Source organism: Ornithorhynchus anatinus, chromosome 16 (assembly GCF_004115215.2).
Source record: "Ornithorhynchus anatinus isolate Pmale09 chromosome 16, mOrnAna1.pri.v4, whole genome shotgun sequence".
Taxonomy (NCBI): Eukaryota; Metazoa; Chordata; class Mammalia; order Monotremata; family Ornithorhynchidae; genus Ornithorhynchus; species Ornithorhynchus anatinus.
The window spans coordinates 45,271,192-45,293,615 of NC_041743.1; the positions used below are offsets into that span (position 1 = coordinate 45,271,192).

General features: G+C 55.4%; 1 protein-coding gene across 1 annotated transcript; it reads right to left on the minus strand.

Moving 5' to 3' along the window:
- Positions 1 to 847: 847 nt before the first annotated feature.
- Positions 848 to 22,333, minus strand: PTAFR (platelet activating factor receptor). The gene is made up of 3 exons (XM_029080445.2): positions 22,236 to 22,333; positions 7,836 to 7,987; positions 848 to 2,669 (listed from the first exon to the last, which is right to left on the minus strand). Exon 3 carries the CDS (start codon positions 2,627 to 2,629, stop codon positions 1,571 to 1,573), a length of 1,059 nt encoding a protein of 352 aa, XP_028936278.1. The 5' UTR covers positions 2,630 to 2,669; positions 7,836 to 7,987; positions 22,236 to 22,333; the 3' UTR covers positions 848 to 1,570.
- Positions 22,334 to 22,424: the final 91 nt, after the last annotated feature.

Below are 22,424 nucleotides of genomic sequence, written 5' to 3' on the forward strand. Positions count from 1 at the left end.
AGCACTGGAGTAGACACGTTAATCAGGTTGGACACAGTCCCTGATCCATACAGGGCTCACAATCTAAGTAGGAGGCAGTAGGATTTAATCCCCATTTTACATATGAGGTAACTGAGGCACAGAGAAATAAAGTGACTTGCCCAAGGTCACACAGCAGATACGTGGCAGAGCCGGGATTAGAACCCAGATCCTCTGACTCCCAGGTCCATGCTCTTTCCACGAGGCCATGCTGCTTTTACTTCATGTTTTAGGGAACAGCATCTCTCCTGTTTTTTTAAATTATGTTATTTGTTAAGCACACACTATGTGGCAGGCATTTTACTAAGTGCTGGCATAGATACAAACTAATCAGGTTGGTCACAGACCATGTCCCACATGGACCTCACAGTCTTAATCCCCATTTCACAGACGAGGTAACTGAGGCCCAGAGAAGTGAAATGACCTGCCTAAAGTTACACGGCAGACAAGTGGCAGATCTAGGATTAGAACCCATGTCCTTCTGACTCCCAGGCCTGTGCTCTAGCCGCTAAGCCTCATTGCTTTCCTCCCCACATCCCTACCACCACCCCTGCGGGTGCCCCTTGGCTTAGCACTCCAGGCAGCCTAGCTCTGAAAGCCCAACCTCTGCCCCACTAAGCGACAACCGCCATCCGGCCACCATCTTTGCGAAGGTCCGGGCAGCCGCCCCTGCCACGCAATGCCCCCTGAAAGCTGCAGGCCTGGTTCATTGCCCGCAGCTGGCCCCGCCTGCCAGCAGCCCAGCAATCCTGCTGATCCAGCCCGGCGGCAGCCTCCCCAAGGCCCGCTGCTGCTCCATCCGGGCTGTAAATATTAACGAGGCTGTTTGTGTATCAAAAATAGATTTACTAATCCATACCTTGCGATGGCAGAGCCAGGCAGACAGGCAGAGGGGGGTTCGGATCACCGTGGAACCCCGGGGAAGGCCCCCGGCCCCCCGGGGAACTGGCTGGCTCCCCATAGATGCCAATCAAGCGCAGGGAGTGTGGAGGGAGGGCGGGGGTGGGGCAGGCAGCCTCCATGCTTCATGCTGCCGCTGCCACACATATACTCGCACTCACACACATGCACGCTCATGTCCCGACACCCACACACCCACACCGCCCTGCCGGCAGCATTGCCCAAAGCTGGCGGCAGCACTGCGGCACCTGGGGGCTCTCCGGCCCTTTGACTTGAGCCTTCCTGGCCTTGTGGCAGTGACGGAATCTTATGCTTGCAAGAATGAGGCTTAATGGGGTGCGTGGGGGCTTGGGGGAGAATCGGGCCCCCCGGCCCAGATATTTTCCTGGCCGGGTGCCAGGGTGGAGTGTGGGGGCGTCCGGGTGGGGTGGAGGTTGAAGGAGGCTAGGCCTCTTTAGCATCAGAACCCTGAGGGGGATGGTCTGAGGGGGTGGCTCCCCCCAGTTCTGGCCAGCGGTGGGTAGCCGGGTCTACTGGTCTCTGGCTTGGGGCCGGGAGGTGGCTGGCGGGGGCAGGCCCATTCCAGGCTCCCGGCCCAGATCCCTGTCCCGTCCCCGGCCTGAGAGGGCTGGTCCTTGGGAGCAGCGACTGGCTACTGCTTGACGGAGTAGCCGGCGAAGGCATTAAGCGGCATGGCGACCCCGTCGGTGCCCGTCTCGGTGGTGGCCCGGGAACACTTGCGGCTCCCGCGCAGGCTGCGCAGCTTCTCGGTGAGGTGCTTGCGGAAACGCTTGGTGAGGAAGCAGTAGATGACCGGGTCCAGCACGCAGTTGGTGCTCAGCAGGCAGAGCGTCACCTGGTGGGCGTCGTTGATGCCCTGGTGGCTCCGGTGGTTGTGCCACTTCACCTCGGCCAGCGTCCAGGGCAGCTGGACCACGTGGTGGGGCACGAAGCAGATGATGAAGACGGCCAGCACGGTGCACACCATCCACAGGGCGCGGCTCTTGACACCCGCGCCGCGCACCGACTGCGCCTGAGACGGCTGGGCCAGCAGCATGTGGATGATGGTCAGGTTGCACACTAAGATGAGCAAGAAGACGGCGAAGAAGCTGGCGACGATGAAGATGTGGATGGCCAGTACTGCCTGGCTGTCCTTTTCATAGCTCTCGAAGCAACGGGTCACGTTCCGGCCGGATGCCTCGATGGCTATGTTGGTGCCTTCGGCTACGAGGAAGTATAGGGCGCTGGAGACGATCAGCACCCAGATGACCAGCGACAAGACGATGCCCCGCTTGCGCGTGGTGGCCTGGGCCGCCTTGATGGGCCGCGTCACGGCCTGGAAGCGGTTGTACGTGATGACGCCCAGGAAGGCAACGGAGCAGTAGGTGTTGATGAAGAAGAGGCAGCCGGCCACATTGCACAGGAACGGGGGCAGGATCCAGTCACCGCGGTTCCAGTAGTATACGATCCACAGCGGCATGGTCACCAGGAACAGCAGGTCGGCCACCGTCAGGTTCACCATGAAAATCTTGATCTCGTTCAGCTTCTTGGTGGGGTAGAGGCGGGCGAAGACCCAGAGCACGTAGCCATTGGCAAAGATGCCCAGCACGAAGATGATGCTGTAGGCCACGGGGAATAGGGTGTAGCGGAACTCGGAGTCCACTCGCCTGGTGGTGTTGGGGCCCGGCGACATCGCTCCTTGGGGAGACATGGCCCGGCTGGGGGACGGACCCTCGGGCTCCCTGGGACTCCTGCAAAAGCAAGCTCTCGGTGGTCACTGGGGCCGTGACTGGAAGCGCTCCTGGTTCTCATTTCCCAGCCCGGGGCAGGGCCCACCCACCCAACATCTCCCCCTCCCTGCAAGGACTCTGTGGGAGGGAATGTTGTGAATGAGATGGGGGCGGGGGAGGGCGTCCTGGGCCTCAGGGAGGGCGGAGGGAGGGACGGGCCTGAAGAGGACAGTGACGGCCACTCCACCCACGCCAGCCCCGGGCCTCCGGGAAATGCCCAGTGCCCTCAGGGAAGGCCTGGCCACGCCTGGCACAGACCCAGACCCACCCTCTTCCCACGGGCTCGGGCCTCTTCCTTGGAATGGGTCGTCTCGCCTCTCACGCAGGGTCGCTCTCTCCCAGGACCTCTCTTTCTCTCTGGTCGTCCAGATCTGCGCTCTGCCCCACCGAGCTCAGCCCGTCATCCCCGGCCCCCCACACACGCACATACACATTCGTGGGGAGATTGGAGGGGCCTGGGGGACCCCCTTTCTTGATAGTAGGTCCTTACTCCGTGCCAGAAACTGTACTAAGCGCTGGGGTGAATACAAGCTAATGAGATTGGATACAGCCCACGTCCCACGTGGGGCTCACCGTCTTCCTGCCCGTTTTACAGACGAGGGGGACTGACCCCTTCCGCACCATAGAGGTGTGGCAGTCGAGGGCCCCGCCCGCCCGGTCCCTCCCGCATCGTCCCCGCACTCGAATCACGGACTTTCGCCCCACAGGCCGGACCGGCTCCGGCCCTCCCCGTGTCCGCCTGCAGGGCAGCGTGGAGGGGGGACGACGGAGCTGGAGGATGCGAGGGGCCGCTGGCTGTCCCCGAATAGGAGCTCACCCCAGCCGAAGCGGGGGTCGCGGCCGAAAGGGTCGCTCGGAGCTGGGGGAGTTTGAGCTTGGAGAGCCTCCCTTTTCAGGAGAAAGCGGGGAGGCCCAGGGCGCCCCTGGAGTTTCACAATAGCCCCCGCCCCTGCAGGCGGCCCAGTGCAGCGGGGCTGAGTCACCCCAACAGCAGGCCCGGTGTTTCCGTGACGCCTTCACGGGGCTGACGCCCACGGCCACGTGCGCCTCCCGGCTCAGGGCGCGCCGACCAAGTGCACCTTGCCCAAATCCGGCTCCTCCTGCCGGACCCTACCCCGGCCCCCGACGAAGGGGACCCTTGGGGGCCCCCCCTCTCTCGCCCCGCTGTCTCCCCAGAGTCCCCATGGTCTCTGATCTGATTGCAGAACCTCGCTCGCCCAGACCGCAGGCTTATCTCTGGGTCCAGCTTCTCCGGAACCCGGGCCCGAGGCCCTGCCCGGGCCGAGCGCGGGCCTGATACCATCCAAATCTGCAGAGATGGGGGCGGGAAGGACCTTGGGGGTTCAGTCCCGACTCCTCGGGCCGCGGCACCTTCGGGCCCATGGCCGACCCGCCCCACGCCCTCACCCCTCGCCCCCTCACCCCCGGCCCCTATTCGGCTACCCGGCCAGCGGCCCGGCACAAACCCCGGGGGCGTGGGCGCGCTCGGCCCCGAGGGCTTCTGAGACAAGTGGTCGTGGGAAAACGCCGCCCACCCGGGAAGAGGACCGCGGCTCCCGTTAACCCCCTGGGCGGAGGGGCGGGCCCTAGGACTGGCAGAACTACCTGCCTTTCTCCCGGCCCCCGGATCGGCCCGCCCGAGTCCCTAATCCCTGCGGGCAAGCGGGTTAGGGAGCCTTTGGCAACCATGGCATGGTGGATAGAGCAGGGGCCTGGGAGTCAGAAGAGCAGGGGCTCTAATCCCAACTCCACCTTTTGTCTGCTGTGTGGACCTTGGACAAGTCACTTCACTTTTCTGGGCCTCAGTTAGCTCAACTGTAAAATGGGGATTAAGACTGTGAGCCCCACGTGGGACAACCTGCTTACCTTGTATCTACCCCAGCGCTTAGAACAGTGCTTTGGCACATAGTAAGCGTTTAACGAATGCCGTGATCATTATTCTCTGGGCCACGGTTACCTCATCTGTAAAATGGGGATTTATTGTGAGCTTCCCGTGGGACGGGGACCTGCGTCCAACCCTATTTACTTGTATCCACCCCAGCGCTTAGTACAGTGCCTGGCACATAGTAAGTGCTTAACAAATACCACAGTTATTATTATTACCCCTGACGGCAACCAGGCGCACCTGCTCAGCGGTGGGGCCGGGGGTGGAGGCGATGGATTGGGTCGAGCTGGGTGGGCAATCTCTCTCACCTGAGGCCAGAGGCAGAGGACTGGGCGAGGAGCTACGCAGCCCCGGGCGGTGCTGAGAGACACCGTCGGCCCCTCCCTGATTGACTGTTCTTCCTCCTTAGTCCAGAAAGTGCTTGCCACCACGGCCACCGCCCAGGGCTTCCCCAAGGAGAGGGCTGAACCCTGTCCTGGGGCCCTCTCCACCCCGGCAGCGACTCTCATAATAATAATAATGTTGGTATTTGTTAAGCGCTTACTATGTGCCGAGCACTGTTCTAAGCGCTGGGGTAGATACAGGGTAATCAGGTTGTCCCACGTGAGGCTCACAGTTAATCCCCATTTTACAGATGAGGTAACTGAGGCACCGAGAAGTCAAGTGACTTGCCCACAGTCACACAGCTAAGTGGCAGAGCTGGGATTCGAACTCATAACCTCTGACTCCCAAGCCCATGCTCTTTCCACTGAGCCACGCTGCTTCTCTAACCAAAGGCCTCGGATGGCTGGAAACCCGCACGGCCTCTATCCCTCCAGCTCGGGCAGGTGGACAAGGGCCGGGCTAGGGAAAGGTCGAACCTGAGTTCCAGAGCTCGAGGGCCAATGACGGCCACGATGGCAGCTGTTGGAAGCCAAAGTGCCACTCTCAGAGAGTACGTGCTGATAGCCCTACCACGGCCACCTGCCCCCCACCTGCCTGCAGGTCAGCCCCACCAGGCCATCACTCCAGGACTGGCCCCGTCCCGCCATCCACCGGGAGAGGCCAATAAACAGCCAGCTTCAAGGACAGCAGCAGTTGGGAGAAAATAAGCCTGGCAGGGGCAGCGACACAGAGAAGAAACCCTACACTCTTTCCTTCCTCGCACTCCACACTACAGAGGAATCAGTGTGGTCTAATGGATAGAGCACAGGCCTGGAAGGCAGAAGGACCTAGGTTCTAATCCTGCCTCTGCCACATGTCTGCTGCGTGACTTTGGGCAAGTCACTTAACTCCTCTGGGCTTCAATTACCTCATCTGTAAAATGGGGATTGTGAGCCCCATGTGGGACTGGGACTGTTTCAACCCAATTTGCTTGTATCCACTCCAGCGTTTAATAATAACAATAATAATAATGTTGATATTTGTTAAGCGCTTACGATGTGCCAAGCACTGTTCTAAGCGCTAGGGTAGTGCTAGGTAATCAGGTCGTCCCACGTAGGGCTCATGGTCTTCATCCCCATTTTACAGATAAGGTAACTGAGGCATAGAGAAGTTAAGTGACTTGCCCAAGGACATATAGCTATCAAGTGGAGGAGCTGAGATAATACAGTGCCTGGCACATAGTAAGCACTTAACAAATACCACAATTATTATTATCATTATTATTATTACTGTACCTAAGCTCTTGAATACCTTAGAATGGAAGCATCATATGGGATATGGCCCGTGTCCAACCTGATTATCTTGTATCTACCCCAGTGCTTAATACAGTACTTGGCTCGTAGTCAGCCCTTAATAGCACTGTTATAATTGTGACTCTCACCACCCTGCTGCCTCTGGAGTTCCTCCTGCCCGCCCTGCTGGGCCTCCTCTTCCTCTACTGCTGCTGCTTCCTCCTCTCTGGTTCCCGTTGGCCAAGAGATCCAGCTCGGAACTGGACTGGGCTTTCAAGGGGCTGCTAGGGTCCCTGCCCAGAGGACACAGTGGGCATCTCACTCTGCAACACCCCCTATCACACACAAACACACACATGCACACACATGTTGTGGACAAGGAATGAGTCTGTAATATCGTTATACTGTACTCTCCCAAGCACTTAGTACAGTGCTCTGTCCACAGTAAGTTCTCAATAAATACGAAGAAAGACTGGCTGACTCTCTCTCTCTCTCTCTCTCTCTCACACACACACACACACACAAACATACATGCACATTGGTACCCATATGTGCACACATACGAGCACCCCCCAATCACCAATGCACACACTCATGCTTGCCACACCCTCACGACCACGCTCATCGTCACACATGTGCACACCTACCCCAACCACACACACATTCACCACCCCCTCTAGATTGTAAATTTTCATAGGCAAGAGAACATGTCAGTAGTGGATAGTGCACAAGGCTGGGAGTCAGAAGGTCATGGGTTCTAATCCCACTTCTGCCACTTATCTGCTGTGTGATCTTGGGCAAGTCACTTCACTTTTCTGGACCTCAGTTACCTCATCTGTAAAATGGGGATTGAGACTCTGAGCCCCACATGGGACAGGGACTGTGTCCAACTCGATTTGCTTGCATTCACCCCAGTGCTTAATACAGTGCCTAGCACATAATAAGAGTTTAACAAATGCCATCATTATTATTATATTGTACTCCCCCAAGCATTTAGTACAAGGCTCTGCACACAGTAAGCACTCAATAAATATGATCGATTGATTATTTGATGGATTGATTGATTCCCCACACACACACCCCATTGCCTGGAGACAGACCCATATTCAGAGTCCAGAATCTGCGGAGAAGAGGGGCTCTCTTTTTCCTGCCCATCCTCCTGCTCCCCTAACCAGGGCACACTACAGCCTGCCCCGTCAAGGAGGGCAAGAACTGTCAGCACCTGGCTACTGACCTAGTCCTCATTTGACTTAGGAGGAGACTCTGAGGTCCCCTGGGGCCACCTGACCCCCAGAGTCCAGGGCGGGACTGCCGGGGGACATTACTCGGGCAGACTATGGGATGGTGGCTGAAGCAGAGAGTTGTTTTCCCTTTTCTGTGGATCTTCGGATTCTCTAGATCTTATTCTGCTTGAGTGGGCTGGGGTGGGCTTGGCCAGAGGCAGAAGGACGTCCTAAATGACCTCTCAAGGTCCCCTATAGACCCAGGTTGTGGGATTTCCAGGCTCCTTTCCTCCTCCCAGCCCAATCCCACAAATCCCTCCCCCCCCCCCCGCCCCAGCCCGTCTTGTTGCCGTCCCACGCTCACCTGTGCTGTGGTCGGTGAGGATCCTCAGCCGCCACCCTCGAGCAGGACCCCGCAGTCCTGGTGGGCCTGGTCCTGGGAGGCCCAGCCCTGCGCTGCCTGACTCAACTCCAGTAGCTGTCTTTGGCTCGGCGCGGGTGCTGAAGATTGCAAAACTGAGGAAACAGAGAAAGCCACTGCCGAGTCACTCAGAGAGAGGAAATGCAGGCGATCATCCCCTTTGGCCTCTACCATCACCCTGAGAGTGCTCTCCCAACCTCTCTCCCACCGGCCTGAGCGACCTGGGAACCTGTGCGGCTCCGAGTAGGGGCCTGGAAGAAGGGCTCGACCCCCGCCGGAGATGCTCTGAGCTCCTCTCGGCCCCCAAGCCAGCAGCAGGAGTGTCAGCACTAATGCCTCCAGGAGAGATGTCGTCAACCGATCGCGGGAGTGGTTCACAGGCGGCAGAGCCAGGAGCCTGCCCCTCATGATGCCCGCGTCCCCAGGGGCCCGATGAGGACTGAACCGGGCCTTGGAAAATCCTCTGCCCCACAGCCAAGCTAGGTGGCTGTTATACGAGATCCAAGGGACTCCACTTTGGCCGAACCGTTATTTCAGGACAAGTCAGGAAAAATGCGGAAGAAAGTCGATGTACGAGACAGGGAAACGCTTGAATGTTTGTCCACGCCTCGCCCACGGTCCTTTGTTAGCCCACCGATTCACACATTTGAATAACGCGCGTAAACAGGAGAATGGAAGCACAGAACCAACACCTGCTACAACCTGGCCGTGGTGGAATGGATTTGGACAACAGCAACCAATCGGAAGCCGCCCTTATTTATTACCAGATATTATAAGACCCCCACTGACAAGGGAGGATTTCAGTGCTCCAGCCCTGTAGGCGAATAGATTATGATTCCCAAATCGGTTAGTGTTTGGAAGAGCGAGGTTGTACGACAATAGATTTTGACTCCCAAGTTGCGTAGCGTTTGCAAGAGTGCGGTCGTATGCGACGAGATTATGACTCCCCAGTCGGGAAATGTTTGGAAGAACGCGGTCTTCGCGAATAGATTATGTGGTCCTTAGCATGCTTGTTCGCGGATGTCGTTTATCCCGTATTTTGTCAGTATAATAAATCGCGGTTGTTTAAACAAGTGACTGGTCTGAACTTTGTGCTCCTTTTCCCGGCCTTATCCCGAATCCGCCCACACAGATCAGAGTAGGGACCTCTGTGCAGACGTTTTCTCGGTGTCAGAAGTGTGATATGGCTAGGGCAAGGGGACCACAAATCCTTTGGGGGAGCTAAATTAGACCTCTCCCGATAGGACCGGTCAAGAGTGTCCGCGGCGTGGAGTAGCGGAGCAACGATTTGTGAGCAGTTTACGAAGGGCAGCAGGCTAGTAAGACAAAGAAAGAGGCGGGGGGCGAGGAGATCTTTATCGTACTCCCCCTGGAAGCACTGGAATGTGCTAGGGAAGAGGTGAAGGCGGTGGAGGAGCGGGCGGAGACGTCGCAGTGACCACCCTTAGAGGCTGAGCGGGACAGAGAGGATTTAGATCCTGGAAAAGAAAGGGGCTCCAGAGGTTGAGGAAGTTTTGGAAGAGAAGAGAAAGACTCTAATAGATTCGGTACAGGCGGGAATGTATGAGAACGTCGCGGAATGATGGTGATGATGGCATTTGTTAAGCGCTTACTATGTGCAAAGCACTGTTCTAAGCGCTGGGGTAGATGCAAGGTTGTCCCACGTGGGGCTCACAGTCTTAATCCCCATTTTACAGATAAGGTCACTGAGGCACGGAGGAGTTAAGTGACTTGCCCATGGGCACCCAAAGAAGCAGCGTGGCTCAGTGGAAAGACCCCGGGCTTGGGAGTCAGAAGTCATGGGTTCAAATCGCGGCTCAGCCTCTTGTTTGCTGTGTGACTTTGGTCAAGTCACTTAACTTCTCTGTGCCTCAGTTACCTCATCTGTAAAATGGGCATTAAGACTATGAGCCTCACGAGGGACAACCTGATTACCCTGTATCTACCTCAGCGCTTAGAACAGTGCTCTGCACATAGTAAGCGCTTAACAAATACCAACATTATTATTATTATTATTACATAGTAAGCGCTTAACAAATGCCATCATCGCATAGCTGATAAGTGCCGGAGCCGAGATTAGAACCCACGACCTCCCACGGGCCGGAATGGGACCGGTACGACCCAAGAGAAGCGGGAGAGGGAAGGGGAAGAGGATGAGTTAGGGGAAAGTCCCTCTCGGCTGGGTTATCGGCCCCTTCTCCATCGCCTGGCGAGGAAGTGCCCGGGCATTAAGGAAGAGTTGACCACAGCCCCTTCCCCTGCCGGGGCAACGGCCGGGTCCGTCGACCCTGAGGGATTGCAACGGAGGGTTACCCCGCTTTACCTGAGGGGAGCTAGCTGGCCTCCAGGAGAAGCATCGGAAGTTCCCGTCAGAGAGTTGGTTACAGTGGGTCCGAAGGCTCTGGAGGACGGGAGCCACGGTGACTAAGCTTCTGGATAAGGAAGCCGAAGGTTTCCTTGAATTAATTAATGAATGAGTCTGGTGCGGGGCAGTCTTGAGTCTGGTGCGGGGAATTCCCCGAGAGAACCCCGGAGGCCACCCTGGAGGACTTCAGAAGGCTGTAGGGAGGCTAACTACAGAGAGTGTGTCCTGAACGACGATCAGAGTGGGACATTTCCTTATTTGACAAGGGGTTTTAGATTCACACAAAACCCCAGCCTCAAAACGACTATTAACTGGAATAGGATTAAGCTGGGAAACTTTTTCAGCCATTAATCTTAAAGAAGCTTGTGATAAGGGAGGCAGCTGCGCACAAATGAGAGATTTAATTGCTGAGTGCTACAAGTTAGATCTTTTAGAAATGGGGTTTATTTGTTCATCTCTGCTTGTTACTCTGATCTTTGGTTCAAATGATTTTTAATATAAATTTTTCACTGTGTTACAGGTTAAAACAAATGGAAACCCTGAATGCTGTCTTTGATCATGGGTAAAGGAAAGATGTTTATTTTGCCTTTGCAGTTGTGTCTCCTTTAAAGGGGACAGCAAAGTTTTAGATCACAGAGATTTGGAAAGTTACGGAAGAATAATAATTGGGAATATGTGCTACTGTTAAATATTATTGGGAAAGAGCTGTTACAACTGATCAATTTTGATCTGGCCATATGATGCTACTGGGTACTTATCTGGCTAACAATTCTGTGGTTAAGATTGTATCTTTCTAGGTTTTAGCCCAGTAGGGCACATTGGCTTCCAGACAGTTCCAGAGAAGGATTCATCGCTCAACTCGCTCCCAGAGAGCCTGTCTTCAGAGGAGCCATTAAATAAAAGGGGGCAGGGACATGATCTCACCAGACCACCTGGCCCAGAGACTTTGGATCTCAGCATCATTTGAACAAAAATGGGGATTTCAAGACCATTAGAACACTTTTCTTTCTTGGTTGGATTGTTCTATATAACTGTCTCGAGGTGACATTTACTGATAGCTAAAGAGAGAGCAACCGAACACCTGGTTACAGGGGAGGTGATGTTGAGAAGCAGCATGGTGTAGTGGATAGAGCCTGGCCCTGGCAGTCAGAAGGTCATAGGTTCTAATTCTGATTCCGCCTCTTGTCTGCTGTGCTGCTTTGGGCAAATCACTTCATTTCTCTGAGTCTCAGTTACCTCATCTGTAAAATGGGGTTTGAGACTGTGGGACAGGGACTGTGTCCAACCCAATTTGCTTGCATCCACCGCAGTGTTGTGGGCAGGGAATGTGCCTGTTCGTTGTTGTATTGTACTCACCCCAGGGTGTAGTACAGGTCCTGGCACATAGGAAGCACTTAACAAATACCCTCTCCTCCCCACCCCCCAGATTTGTCTGATCTTCCCTTCCTCCTCTCCCACCACAGCCGTTTGGAAACAGGATTTCCTGAAACCTCCACGCTCCAGTCGCAGCCTTCAGGTGTTCATTCTGTGAGTTTTCGCCCAGACAAGATGCCCTGCTTGGTCCTCAGTGGGCAGAGGCAGCTGGTCAACTCCTCCCAGTGCCTTGCCAAGTTGCTCTTCCCAGTCCTCAGTGGGCACAGGCAGCTAGCTGGTCAACTCCTCCCAGTGCCCTGTCAAAATGCCCTGCCCAACAATACAACAATAAACAGGCACATTCCTGACCACAACGAGTTTACAGTAGAGAAGGGGAGGCAGACATTAATATAAATAATGTGATGGTCACCACAGCCTTGATGCTCCCCTTTCTCACTCCTCCCCTGACCCATCCTGCCCTGCTCTGTCCTCAGCTCCCTCCCTCCCCTAACCCTTTGTGGATCTCATATAGCCCTGAGTCACCTCCTCAGTCTGCCTCCTTTGCTCTTGTGCACGAACTTCAGGAGCCTGCTGGCCAAAATCTAGCTATCAGGTAGACCTCATCCCCTTCAAGTTTATCCTTACATGTTTTAACTTCTACTCTCCCCTTTGCTCGGCAAAATTATTTCTCCATCCTTACTGTCATCCATGTTCATTGCCCTCAATAGCTGTTCCATATGTTTCACTCCCTCCTTAAACCCCCTACCCCCCCACCTCCCTCATCCTTTGTTCCTAGTTCATTCATTCATTCATTAAATCACATTTACTGAGCGCTTACTGTGTGCAGAGCCCTGTACTAAGTGCTTGGAATGTTCAATTTGGCAACGATAGAAACAATCCCTGCCCAACAATGGGCTCACAGTCTAAAAGGGGGAGACAGACAGCAAAACAAAACAAGTAGTCGGGCATCAATACCATCAAAATAGTTAAATAGAATCATAGATATATACACATCATTAATAAAATAGAGAAATAAATAATATATACATATATGCACAAGTTCTGTGAGGAAGGGAAGGGGGTAGAGCAGAGGGAGGGAGTAGGGGCAATGGGGAGGGGAGGAGGGGCAGAGGAAAAGGGAGCACTCAGTCTGGGAAGGCCTCCTGGAGGAGGTGAGCTCTCAGTAGGGCTTTGAAGAGGGGAAGAGAGTTAGTTTAGCGGATGTGAGGAGGGAGTTCATTCCAGGTTAGTGGTAGGACGTGGACCAGGGGTTGACAGCAGGAAGACGAGAATGAGGCACAGCGAGGAGGTTAGCGGCAGAGGAGCAGAGTGTATGGGCTGGGTTGTAGAAGGAGAAAAAGGAAGTGAGGTAGGAGGGGGCAAGGTGATGGAGAGCTTTGGAGCCAAGAGTGAGGAGTTTCTGCTTCACGTGAAGGTTGATAGGCAACCACTAGAGGTTTTTGAGGAGGGAAGTGACATGCCCAGAGCGTTTCTGTAGAAAGATAATCGGGGCAGCGGAGTGAAGTACAGAGTGACCTGACCACCTACTTTTTTGAGAAATTCAAACTCTCAAACGTGATCTCCCTAAAATCTCCCCTGCTCGTCCCCAGTCCCTTCCCCATACTGCCCACTTTTCAGCTCTTCCATCTTTCCCAGTGGAATCTCAAGAGATCTCCTGCCTTCTCTCAAAATCCACTCCCTCCACCTGCGCATCCGACCCCATCCCTTCACACCTTATCAAAACACTTGCCCCCTCCCTTCTTCCCTCCCTAACAGCCGTTTTCAACTGTTTGTTTCAAATGGCTTCTTCCCCACAAGTTTCAAACATGCCCATGTCTCCCCTAACCTAAAAAAGCACACAAACCCTCCCTTGACTTCACGGCTCCCTCCAGTTACTGTCTCATTTCCCTCCTGCCATTCCTCTCCGAACTCCTTGAGCGAGTTGTCTACACCCGCTGCCTCAATTTCCTCTTCTCCATTTCTCTCCTTGACCCCCTCCAATCTGGCTTCCCTCCCTTTCACTTCACCGGAACCGCCCTCTCAAAGGTCACCAATGATCTCCTTCTTGCCAAATCCAATGACCTCTACTCTATCCTAATCCCTATCGACCTCTCAGCTGCTTTCAACACTGTCGACCATCCATCCCCTTCTCCTGGAAACTTTATCCAACCCCTTTGCTTCATTGACTCCATCTTCTCCTCGTTCTCCTCCGATTGTTCTGGAGGCTCATTCTCAATCTCTTTTGAGGGCTCCTCCTCTGCCTCCCATTCCCTAAGCATGGGTGTCCCTCAGGGCTCAGGTCTGGGTCCCCTTCTATTCTCCATCTACACCCACTCCCTTGGAGAACTCATTTGCTCCCGTGGCTTTAACTACCACCTCTATGTAAATGATTCCCAAATCTCTATCTCCAGCCTTGATCTCTCCCCCCTCTGCAGTCTCTTATTTCCTCCTGCTTCAAGACATCTCTACTTGAATGTCCCTCTCTCACCTCAAACTTAACGTGTCTAAAACAGAACTCCTTATCTTTCAACACAAATTCTGTCTGTCCCCTGACTGTGGAAGGCACCACCATCCTTCCTGTCTCACAAGACTGTAACCTTGGCGTTTTCCTAGGCTCCTCTCTGTCATTCAACCTACATTTTCAATCCACCACTAAATTCTGTCGATTCGACCTTCACAACATCGCTAAAATTCTCCCTTTCCTCTCCATCCAAACTGCTCCCACGCTAATACAAGCTCTTATCCTATCCTGCCTTGATCAGCCTCCTTGTTGACCTCCTGGCCGCCTGTCTCTCCCCTCTCCAGTCCATACTTCGCTCTACCGTCCGGATCCTTTTTCTACAAAAATGTTCATGCCATGTTTTTCCCCTCCTCAAGAACCTCCAGTGGTTACCCATCCACTGCCGCATCAAACAGAAACTCCTTACCTCTGGCTTTAAAGCAGTCAATCACCTTGCCCCCTCCTACCTCACCTTGCTATTCTTCAACTCAACTCGCACACTTTGCTCTTCTAAGGCTAATCTTCTCTCTGCACCTCTATCTTGTCTATCTCACCGCTGACCACTCGCCGACATCCTGCCTCTGACCTGGAATGCCCTCCATCCTCATTTTCGACAGACAGTTACTCTCCCCACTTTCAAAGCCTTATTGAGGCCCATCTCCTCCAAGAGGCCTTCCCTGACTAAACCTTATTTCTTTTCTTTCATTTCCTTCTGCGTCACCCTGACTTGTTCCCTTTATTCATCCCCCCTCCCAGCCCCTCAGCACTTGTGTCCACATCTGTATTTTTTTTTAATATTGTCTGTCTCTCGCTCTAGACTATCAGCTCGTTGTGGACAGGGAATGTGTCTGGTATATTGTTATATTGTATTTTCCCAAGCACTTAGTACAGTGCTCTACACATGGTAAGTGCTCAATAAATAACTGACTGACTGACTGTCCCTGCCCTCCAGTCTCACTTGGCCTTGTGAGTCCAGGTCTGTGTGCTGAGGCTGTCAGCTTAGCGTGAGGCTTTCCAGAAGAGCCCACACAGGGTTTGTTCCCCAACAGCCTCGCCTCCTGGCTCCTTCTGGCTGCCATTTCTACTTTGTCCATGACCTCAGGAGTGGCTGTCAGTTAAGTGATCTCCACGCTAACCACCACACACAGATTGGCACCCACAAGTGCCCAGGCCAGAACCAGTCTGGCCCCCTCTGTTCTCTGGACAGAGGCCTGATGTTCCTCTGTCTCCGTCTGCCAACCCCCACCTGGCCTGATGTTCTGCTGTCACCAGGGGGATGTGCCTCCAACTGGCTCTTAGCCAAGGGGATTCCCCAAGCCCATGCCATCTCCTGAGCCCTGGGACCTGGCATATGCTGGGTGTTGGGGTTCAGTGACTAGGAGCCAGGGACCAGTGGCTAGGACTCAGGAGGATATTGCTTTCACCCATTTCCCTATTCTCTCTGGCCTAGCTGGGCTTCCTCCACAATCACCCACCCTGCTCTGAGGAGCCTCATTCATGCTAAAGAGTCCCAAAGGGCAGGTGGCCTTCTCCCGGGCCCCCCCTTCCCCTCCCCACAGCACTTGTGTATCTTTGGATATATTATTCATTACTCCATTTTATTAATGATGTGTATGTATCTATGATTGTATTTATCAATTCTGATGGAACTGATGCCTGACTACTTGTTTTGTTTTGCTGTCTCCCCCTCTTAGACTGTGAGCCCATTGCTGTGCAGGGATTGCCTCTATCTGTTGCCAAATTGTACATTCCAAGAGCTTAGTACAGTGCTCTGCACACAGTAAGCACTCAATAAATACTATTGAATGAATGAATGAATGAATGAATGAATGAATGAGGGTAGCCAGAAGCTGCAAAGTTTGGTCCAGGGTCCCAGGCTAGCCCCAAGGCTGCTAGGGATTGGATTGAGACCACAGAGGTCAATCAGGGAGGTGAGAGACTCCCAGACACCAGCAGCTCCCGACCTTCCTTCGATTCCTAACTGGAGCCCCTCTCCTCTGCTAGACTATGGGGGCTAGTGGGACCACATCCCTCCCCCAGTCCACCTGAACCTTAGCCTGGACCACAGAACTCCTGTGCCCTGATGTCACTGACCTGACTTTTGTTGAACCAGGGTCCTAGACAAGCCTCTAGTCAGAGCAGGGTCGATGCAGGGTGGGAACAGGGCACTCCACCTCTCCCCACCCCTTCCCACTCTCCCTCCAAGATCCAGCCAGGTCTGGAATCCCAACTAATCCCAAACACACTCTCCCCTTCCCTCTGCCGGCCCCCCAGTACTGGGGCTGGATCCCGACCTCCCGCTGACAACATCTGACTCAGTCCTGGACCCAGAGGCCTCCAGACCCGGTAACCCTCCCGGCCCGACTGACAATAATAGTAATGGTATTTGTTAAGCGCTTACTATGTGCCAGGCACTGTTCTAAAAGCTGGGGTGGATACAAGCAAATCGGGATGGACACAGTCCCCGTCCCACGTTAGGCTCACAATCTCAATCCCCATTTTACAGATGAGACAACTGAGGCCCAGAGGAGTGAAGTGAAGATCACCCAGCAGACAAGTGGTGGAGCCGGGTTTGGAACCCATGACCTCCTGACTCTCAGGCCCGTGCTTTTTCAACTACGCCATGCTGCTGCAGCCTGGGAGCCGGGTGTGGAAGAGTCCGTGCTTGGGGGACGACAGAATCCCAAATGACGGAAGGCTAAGTCCCGAGTTGAACCTGCAGTCTCCTCCTCCCTCCTCCTCCGCCCCCGGGCCCCCGGAGTACAGCTGACCCAACCCTCGCCCGGCCCAGCCGCCAGGCCAAGAGGGTGGGAAGCGTCTTACCCGAGAAGTGGCTGTCCAGAGGGGTGGGGGGCGCGGGGGCAGCGTCGCACCGCATGCTTCCCGGACTGGCTCCGCTTTCCAGGAGCTGCAGTGGGGCGGGGAGCTGGGGGGGGCGGGACTGGCGAGGAAAGGGCTGGGTCCCAGGTGGCTGACTCAGTTTCCTGCTTAGCCCGAGCTCCGACCTAACGCCCGCGGGGAGCAGGAAGCCGGATAGTGGAGGTCGAGGAGCGGGCTGCGGGGGGCCATCCGGTCCTCGGGAGTCCATCCCCTATCCCCCCGACGGGCCCGCGGGGGGCTCGGAGATGTCCCGTCCCGCCCCGTCCCGTCGGGGACGCCCAGCTAGGGCAGGGCAGGACGAGGCCCGGCTGCGGCAGTAGGAATTTTGACTCCACCGAGGGGAGGTTCGGGCAGGAGAGAGGGTGGCAGGAGGAGCCCCCAGAGTGAGGGGGTCCGACTCTTTTCCCCGAGGGTCTCCAGAGCCGGACGTGCCTGCGCGGAGGCAGGGGGATGGCCAGGCTGGCGAGGGAGGGAGCGTCCGGGCCACTTGATACCATCAGATAGTGACAGGTCCGCAGGAGGGACGAGAGACCGTAACGGTAGGGAAGCAGTGTGGCCCAGTGGCTAAAGCACGGGCCTGAGAGTCAAAGGTCACGGGTTCTAATTCCGCTCCACCACTTGTCTGCTGTGTGACCTTGAGCTGGTCACTTTACTCCTCTGGGCCTCAGTTCCCTCATCGGTAAAATGGGGTTTGACACTGTGAGCCCCACGTGAGACAGGGATTGTGTCCAATCCTGTTTGCTTGTATCCACCCCAGCGCTTAGCACAGTGTTTGGCACAAAGTAAGTGCTTAACAAATACCATAATTATTATTAGAAAGGTGCCTACAATGACAGAGGGTGGGCAGCGTGGCTCAGAGAAGCAGTGTCGCTCAGTGGAAAGAGCATGGGCTTGGGAGTAAAAGGTCATGGGTGCGAAACCCAGCTCTGCCACTTGTCAGCTGTGTGACTGTGGGCAAATCACTTAACTTCTCTGTGCCTCAGTAACCTCATCTGTAAAATGGGGATTAAGACTGTGAGCCTCATGTGGGACAACCTAATCACCCCGTATCTACCCCAACGCTTAGAACAGTGCTCTGCACATAGTAAGCGCTTAACAAATACCAACATTATTAATGAATGAATATTTGTTAAGCACTTACTATGTGCAGAGATACAGGTTCATCAGGTTGTCCCAAGTGAGGCTCACAGTCTTCATCCCCATTTTACAGATGAGAGAACTGAGGCGCAGAGAAGTTAAGTGACTTGCCCACAGTCACACAGCTGACAAGTGGCACAGTGGGATTCGAATCCATGACCTCTGGCTCCCTAGCCCGTGCTCTTTCCACTCATTCATTCAATAGTATTTATTGAGCGCTTACTATGTGCAGAGCACTGTACTAAGCGCTTGGAATGTGCAAATCGGTGACAGAGACAGTCCCTGCCCACTGACGGGCTCACAGTCTAATCGGGGGAGACATACAGACAAAAACAATAGCAATAAATAGAATCAAGGGGATGAACATCTCATTAAAACAATAGCAATAAATAGAATCAAGGTGATGTACATCTCATTAGCAAAATAAATAGGGTAATAGAAATATATACAATTGAGCGGACGAACACAGTGCTGAGGGGAGGGGAAGGGAGAGGGGGAGGAGCAGAGGGAAAGGGGGGATAAGAGGGCTTAGCTGAGGGGAGGTGAAGGGAGAGTTACCAACATTATTATTATCGAGGGGGGAGAAGGAGGGAACTGGGGCGGGGGAGGCTGTCCCGGTTGGCTGAGGATCAACGGACAGGCGAGTGAAATGGGGGGTGGGGGGGTGGAGAAGAGGGTGGAGTGCCCCCGGACAGATGATAATAAAAATGGTATTTGTTAAGCGCTTACTATGTGCAAACCACTATTCTAAGCGCTGGGGTAGATACAAGATAATCAGGTTGTCCCACGTTGGGCTCACAATCTTAATCCCCATTTTGCAGATGAGGTAACCGAGGCCCAGAGAAGTGAAATGGCTTGCCGAAGGTCATACAGCAGACAAGATGACCGTTGGAGACATTTGCTCTGATCGAGTGGCCTCTGTCTGAGAGCTTGGAGACCCACCCCCTCACCGCCCAGGCACTGGGACCCCACCGGAAGAGTAGCCTGCCAGCCTGGCTGTCGGAGTGCGGGGCTGGATGCCGAGGGGTCTGTGTTCGAGGTGGGAGAAGCTGAAAAACGGTCCCCGCAGGCTCGAACCATCTCTCCATCTCTCGGCAGCCAGAGAAAGAGCCCGGCCGAGAGGCGGTCTGGGAAGCTCAGGCCCGCCAAGAATCCCCCTCCCCAAACCCGCGGGGGGTCGTGGGGGGTGGGAAGGCTGGTGGGAGAGGGACCCGGGCCGGGGCGGGCAGGAAGGCGGCTGAAGGACGAGCAGGAAAGGGCGGGCGGGGCAGGCGGGAGGGCCTCTGCGGGTCTGGTACGGGGCCAGCCCGCCCTTGAGGCTCAGCTCCAGCGAAGGCAGCCAGGCTGACCCGCCTTGGCCGGACCCTCCTCCCCTTGCCCGCTCCCGAGCTTAGGAGGGTCCTTAGAGGGGAGGGGAGACGGGAGAGAGAGCAGTGCGCAGGAGGGACAGGGAAGCAATCTGGCGTAGTGGATAAAGCACGGGCTTGGGAGTCGGGAGATCATGGGTTCTAAACCCACACTGGTCTGCTGTGTGACCTTAGGCAAGTCACTTCCCTTCTCTGGGTCTCAGTTACCTCATCTGTACAGTGAGGATTGAGACTGTGAGCCCCACGTGGAACTGGAACTGTGTCCACCCCGATTTGCTTGGATCCACCCCAACGCTTGGTACAGTGCCTGCCACCCATTAAGCGCTTAACAAATACCGCAATTATTGTTATTATTATTAAGGGGCAGAGGGGAGAGGGGAGGGGGGAGGAGGCAAGGAGAAAGTAGGAGAAGGGGAACAGAAAGGCGAGAGAGAAAGGGAAGGGGAGAGGAGGAAGGGGGAAAGCACAGGGGAAAGGAGGAAGAGTGGGAGAGGAGAGGGGGAGGATGGAGAGGAGAGGGAAAGAGGAAGAGGGTAAGCACAGAGGGAAGGCGGAAGAGGGGGAAACAAAAGGGGAAGAAGGGAGCCAGGAGGGGAAGGGATGAAGAGGGGGAGAGAGGAGGGGGAAGGAGAAGGAAGGGAGAGTGCAGGGGAAAAGGGGAAGGAGGAGAGAGGGGAGAGGAGATGAGAGGTTGCCGGCTCTTTCTCAGATGTTCGAGGCGGTAGAGGTAGCTGCGGTCCCCGAAGTCAACTCAGCTCTTCCCCGCACGTAACTCGGCCCGTAGCCTCGGTCGGGCGGAGGCTCCGAAGCCAGAGGGGGAATGCTACAGTCTGTCAGTCTGATCTGTCTGCCCCCTGGGACCCTCTCCCTGCCCCGGCCGACTCCGGCTCAGTCCTTCCTGATGTCGGAAAGGCACCGCAGGCCTCAGGGCTCCGTCTACCTGGCGTGCCATCTACCCCGGGAGCCGTGTACACGGGGCGAGTGAAACCGGAGCTGTCGGCAGCGGGATACGGGAGGGTGGGCGGGTGGGACGCCAGCCCTCCCCCTGGCCAGGACCCGGCCCTGGGTCCACCCAGGAGCTGCTGAGAGGGGGCATCCCGCATCTGATCAGGGCATGGCAGGGGGCTCTGAGCACTCAAGGGACGTGGCATGGCCCTGCCCCCCTCCGCCATCAGGCTGCGCTGGGTGAGGAGGGGGTATGAGTAGGCAGCAGTGAAGTGTAAAGGGGGGAGCAATGGAGGTGAGGAAGGAAGAGCGGTTGGGGAGGGCTAGGAGAAGAAGCACTGGCGGGAGGGGGTACCCTGAGGGTGGGGAGGAGGGAGCAGTGAGGATGGGGAGGGAGGTGTAGGAGCCTGGGACTATGGAGGAAAAGTGGGGTGGGGAGAGACACGACAAACAGCAGGAACAGACTACTTTCAGGCCTTAAAGCTGTTGCCATTAGCCAGTCAACTGCAGGAACTCAAGGCCGGGCGGGCACCAAACCCGGCCCTGAAGGACACCACTTCCCCCGGGCACCACAGGCAATCTTGAAGGCCTGTCCTCATAGCCCTGCTGCTAGGGAAGTCAATCTCAGGAAGAGTTGTTGCTCCCTTGCTGAGGGTAGAGCCTCCATAAGTCACAGGCAGGGCGGCACCTACCCTCTCCTAGGGCGGGCTCTGCAGTGCCTAGTGAGGTGCCACTACCCACCAGCCATTCAAGCAGGAAATCCTGGAGTTTCTGCAGGTCTCTGGAGCCCAGCAAAACCTTGGAGCACTTAGGGATGGGCACATGCACAACCACATAAACAACCCTGTGGGGAAGTAGGCACAGCAATGTTATCTTCTCCCTGTGTGTTTGGTGGTGGGCAGGGGGCAAGGAGGAGCACAGCCGTGCTCAGAAAGCTGGGAATTAATGCCCAGAGCCTAGCCCCATCTGGGCACCTGTGCCAGCCTCTCTGCCAGGGAGATTCACTATTGGCATTTGAGAGGCTTCGGCCTCATGCTTTTCCTTCCCGAAATCATCTCGCCTGGGCCTGCCCACCTCCCGGGGCCTCTTCCCACCCCATGGAGTGATCTAGTTGCCCTCTGGGCTGAGATTTTTATCCCTCAGCACAGGTGGGTGTGGTGATTGGCAATCCCTTCCCACTGCTGTTCACATCAACTCTGCCTGGACTGAGGGGAGTATGAGCAGGGCCACAGAGCCCTGCCTTTGCCAGCCTGACCCTCCCAAAGTCCCTGCCCACCTATCCGCCGTCTCCAGGCCGGTCTGTCCACCGCCTACTGAGCCAGTCTGCTGGCCTGCCCGCTGCCCCTAGGTTGGTCCACCACCCATCTGCCTCTGCTGTTTCTGCAGCACTCAGCCAGATTGGGTAAGCTGCCCTTGTATTTCCCTGGGTCTAAATTCTTTGAGGGCAGAGATCCTGTCTGTTACTCTAAGTGCTTAGTACAGCACTCTGTACACAGTAGGCGCTCTACTAGTAAACATCAAAGACTGAATGATTGTCTGAGGGAACAGGCTTCCTGTGGGGGAGGCTCCAGCCAAAAAGAGTCAAGGGAAGAGTCTGCAATCTGGGAATGGGATCATGTGCCAGAAAGGACCAGGATTGATGGCTCTCCACCATCCCCGGCACTCCCGCAACCATAAGCTGCAGGTGAAATGGGGATGGAGAAGAAAGGCAGAGGAGCTCCAAGCCTCTTCTCTAGGGGAACAGAAAGTCCTGACCCTTAGCTCATAGCTCCCCCCGGGGGCAGTGACCCTCTCACCTTTGCCTCTTCTTCCTCTGAGCGCAGAGTTCTTGTTCCTGACTCCTCCCATGCAAACCGCCGGCAGGCCAGCCAGCTCTCGCTTCTCCTGCCTCCGGCTTACTGCTCACACCCTCGCCTCAGCAACGCCAAACCACCCCCCCTTCCTCCCAGCCCTGTTGACGTCCCCACCCTCCCGGTCATGCCATC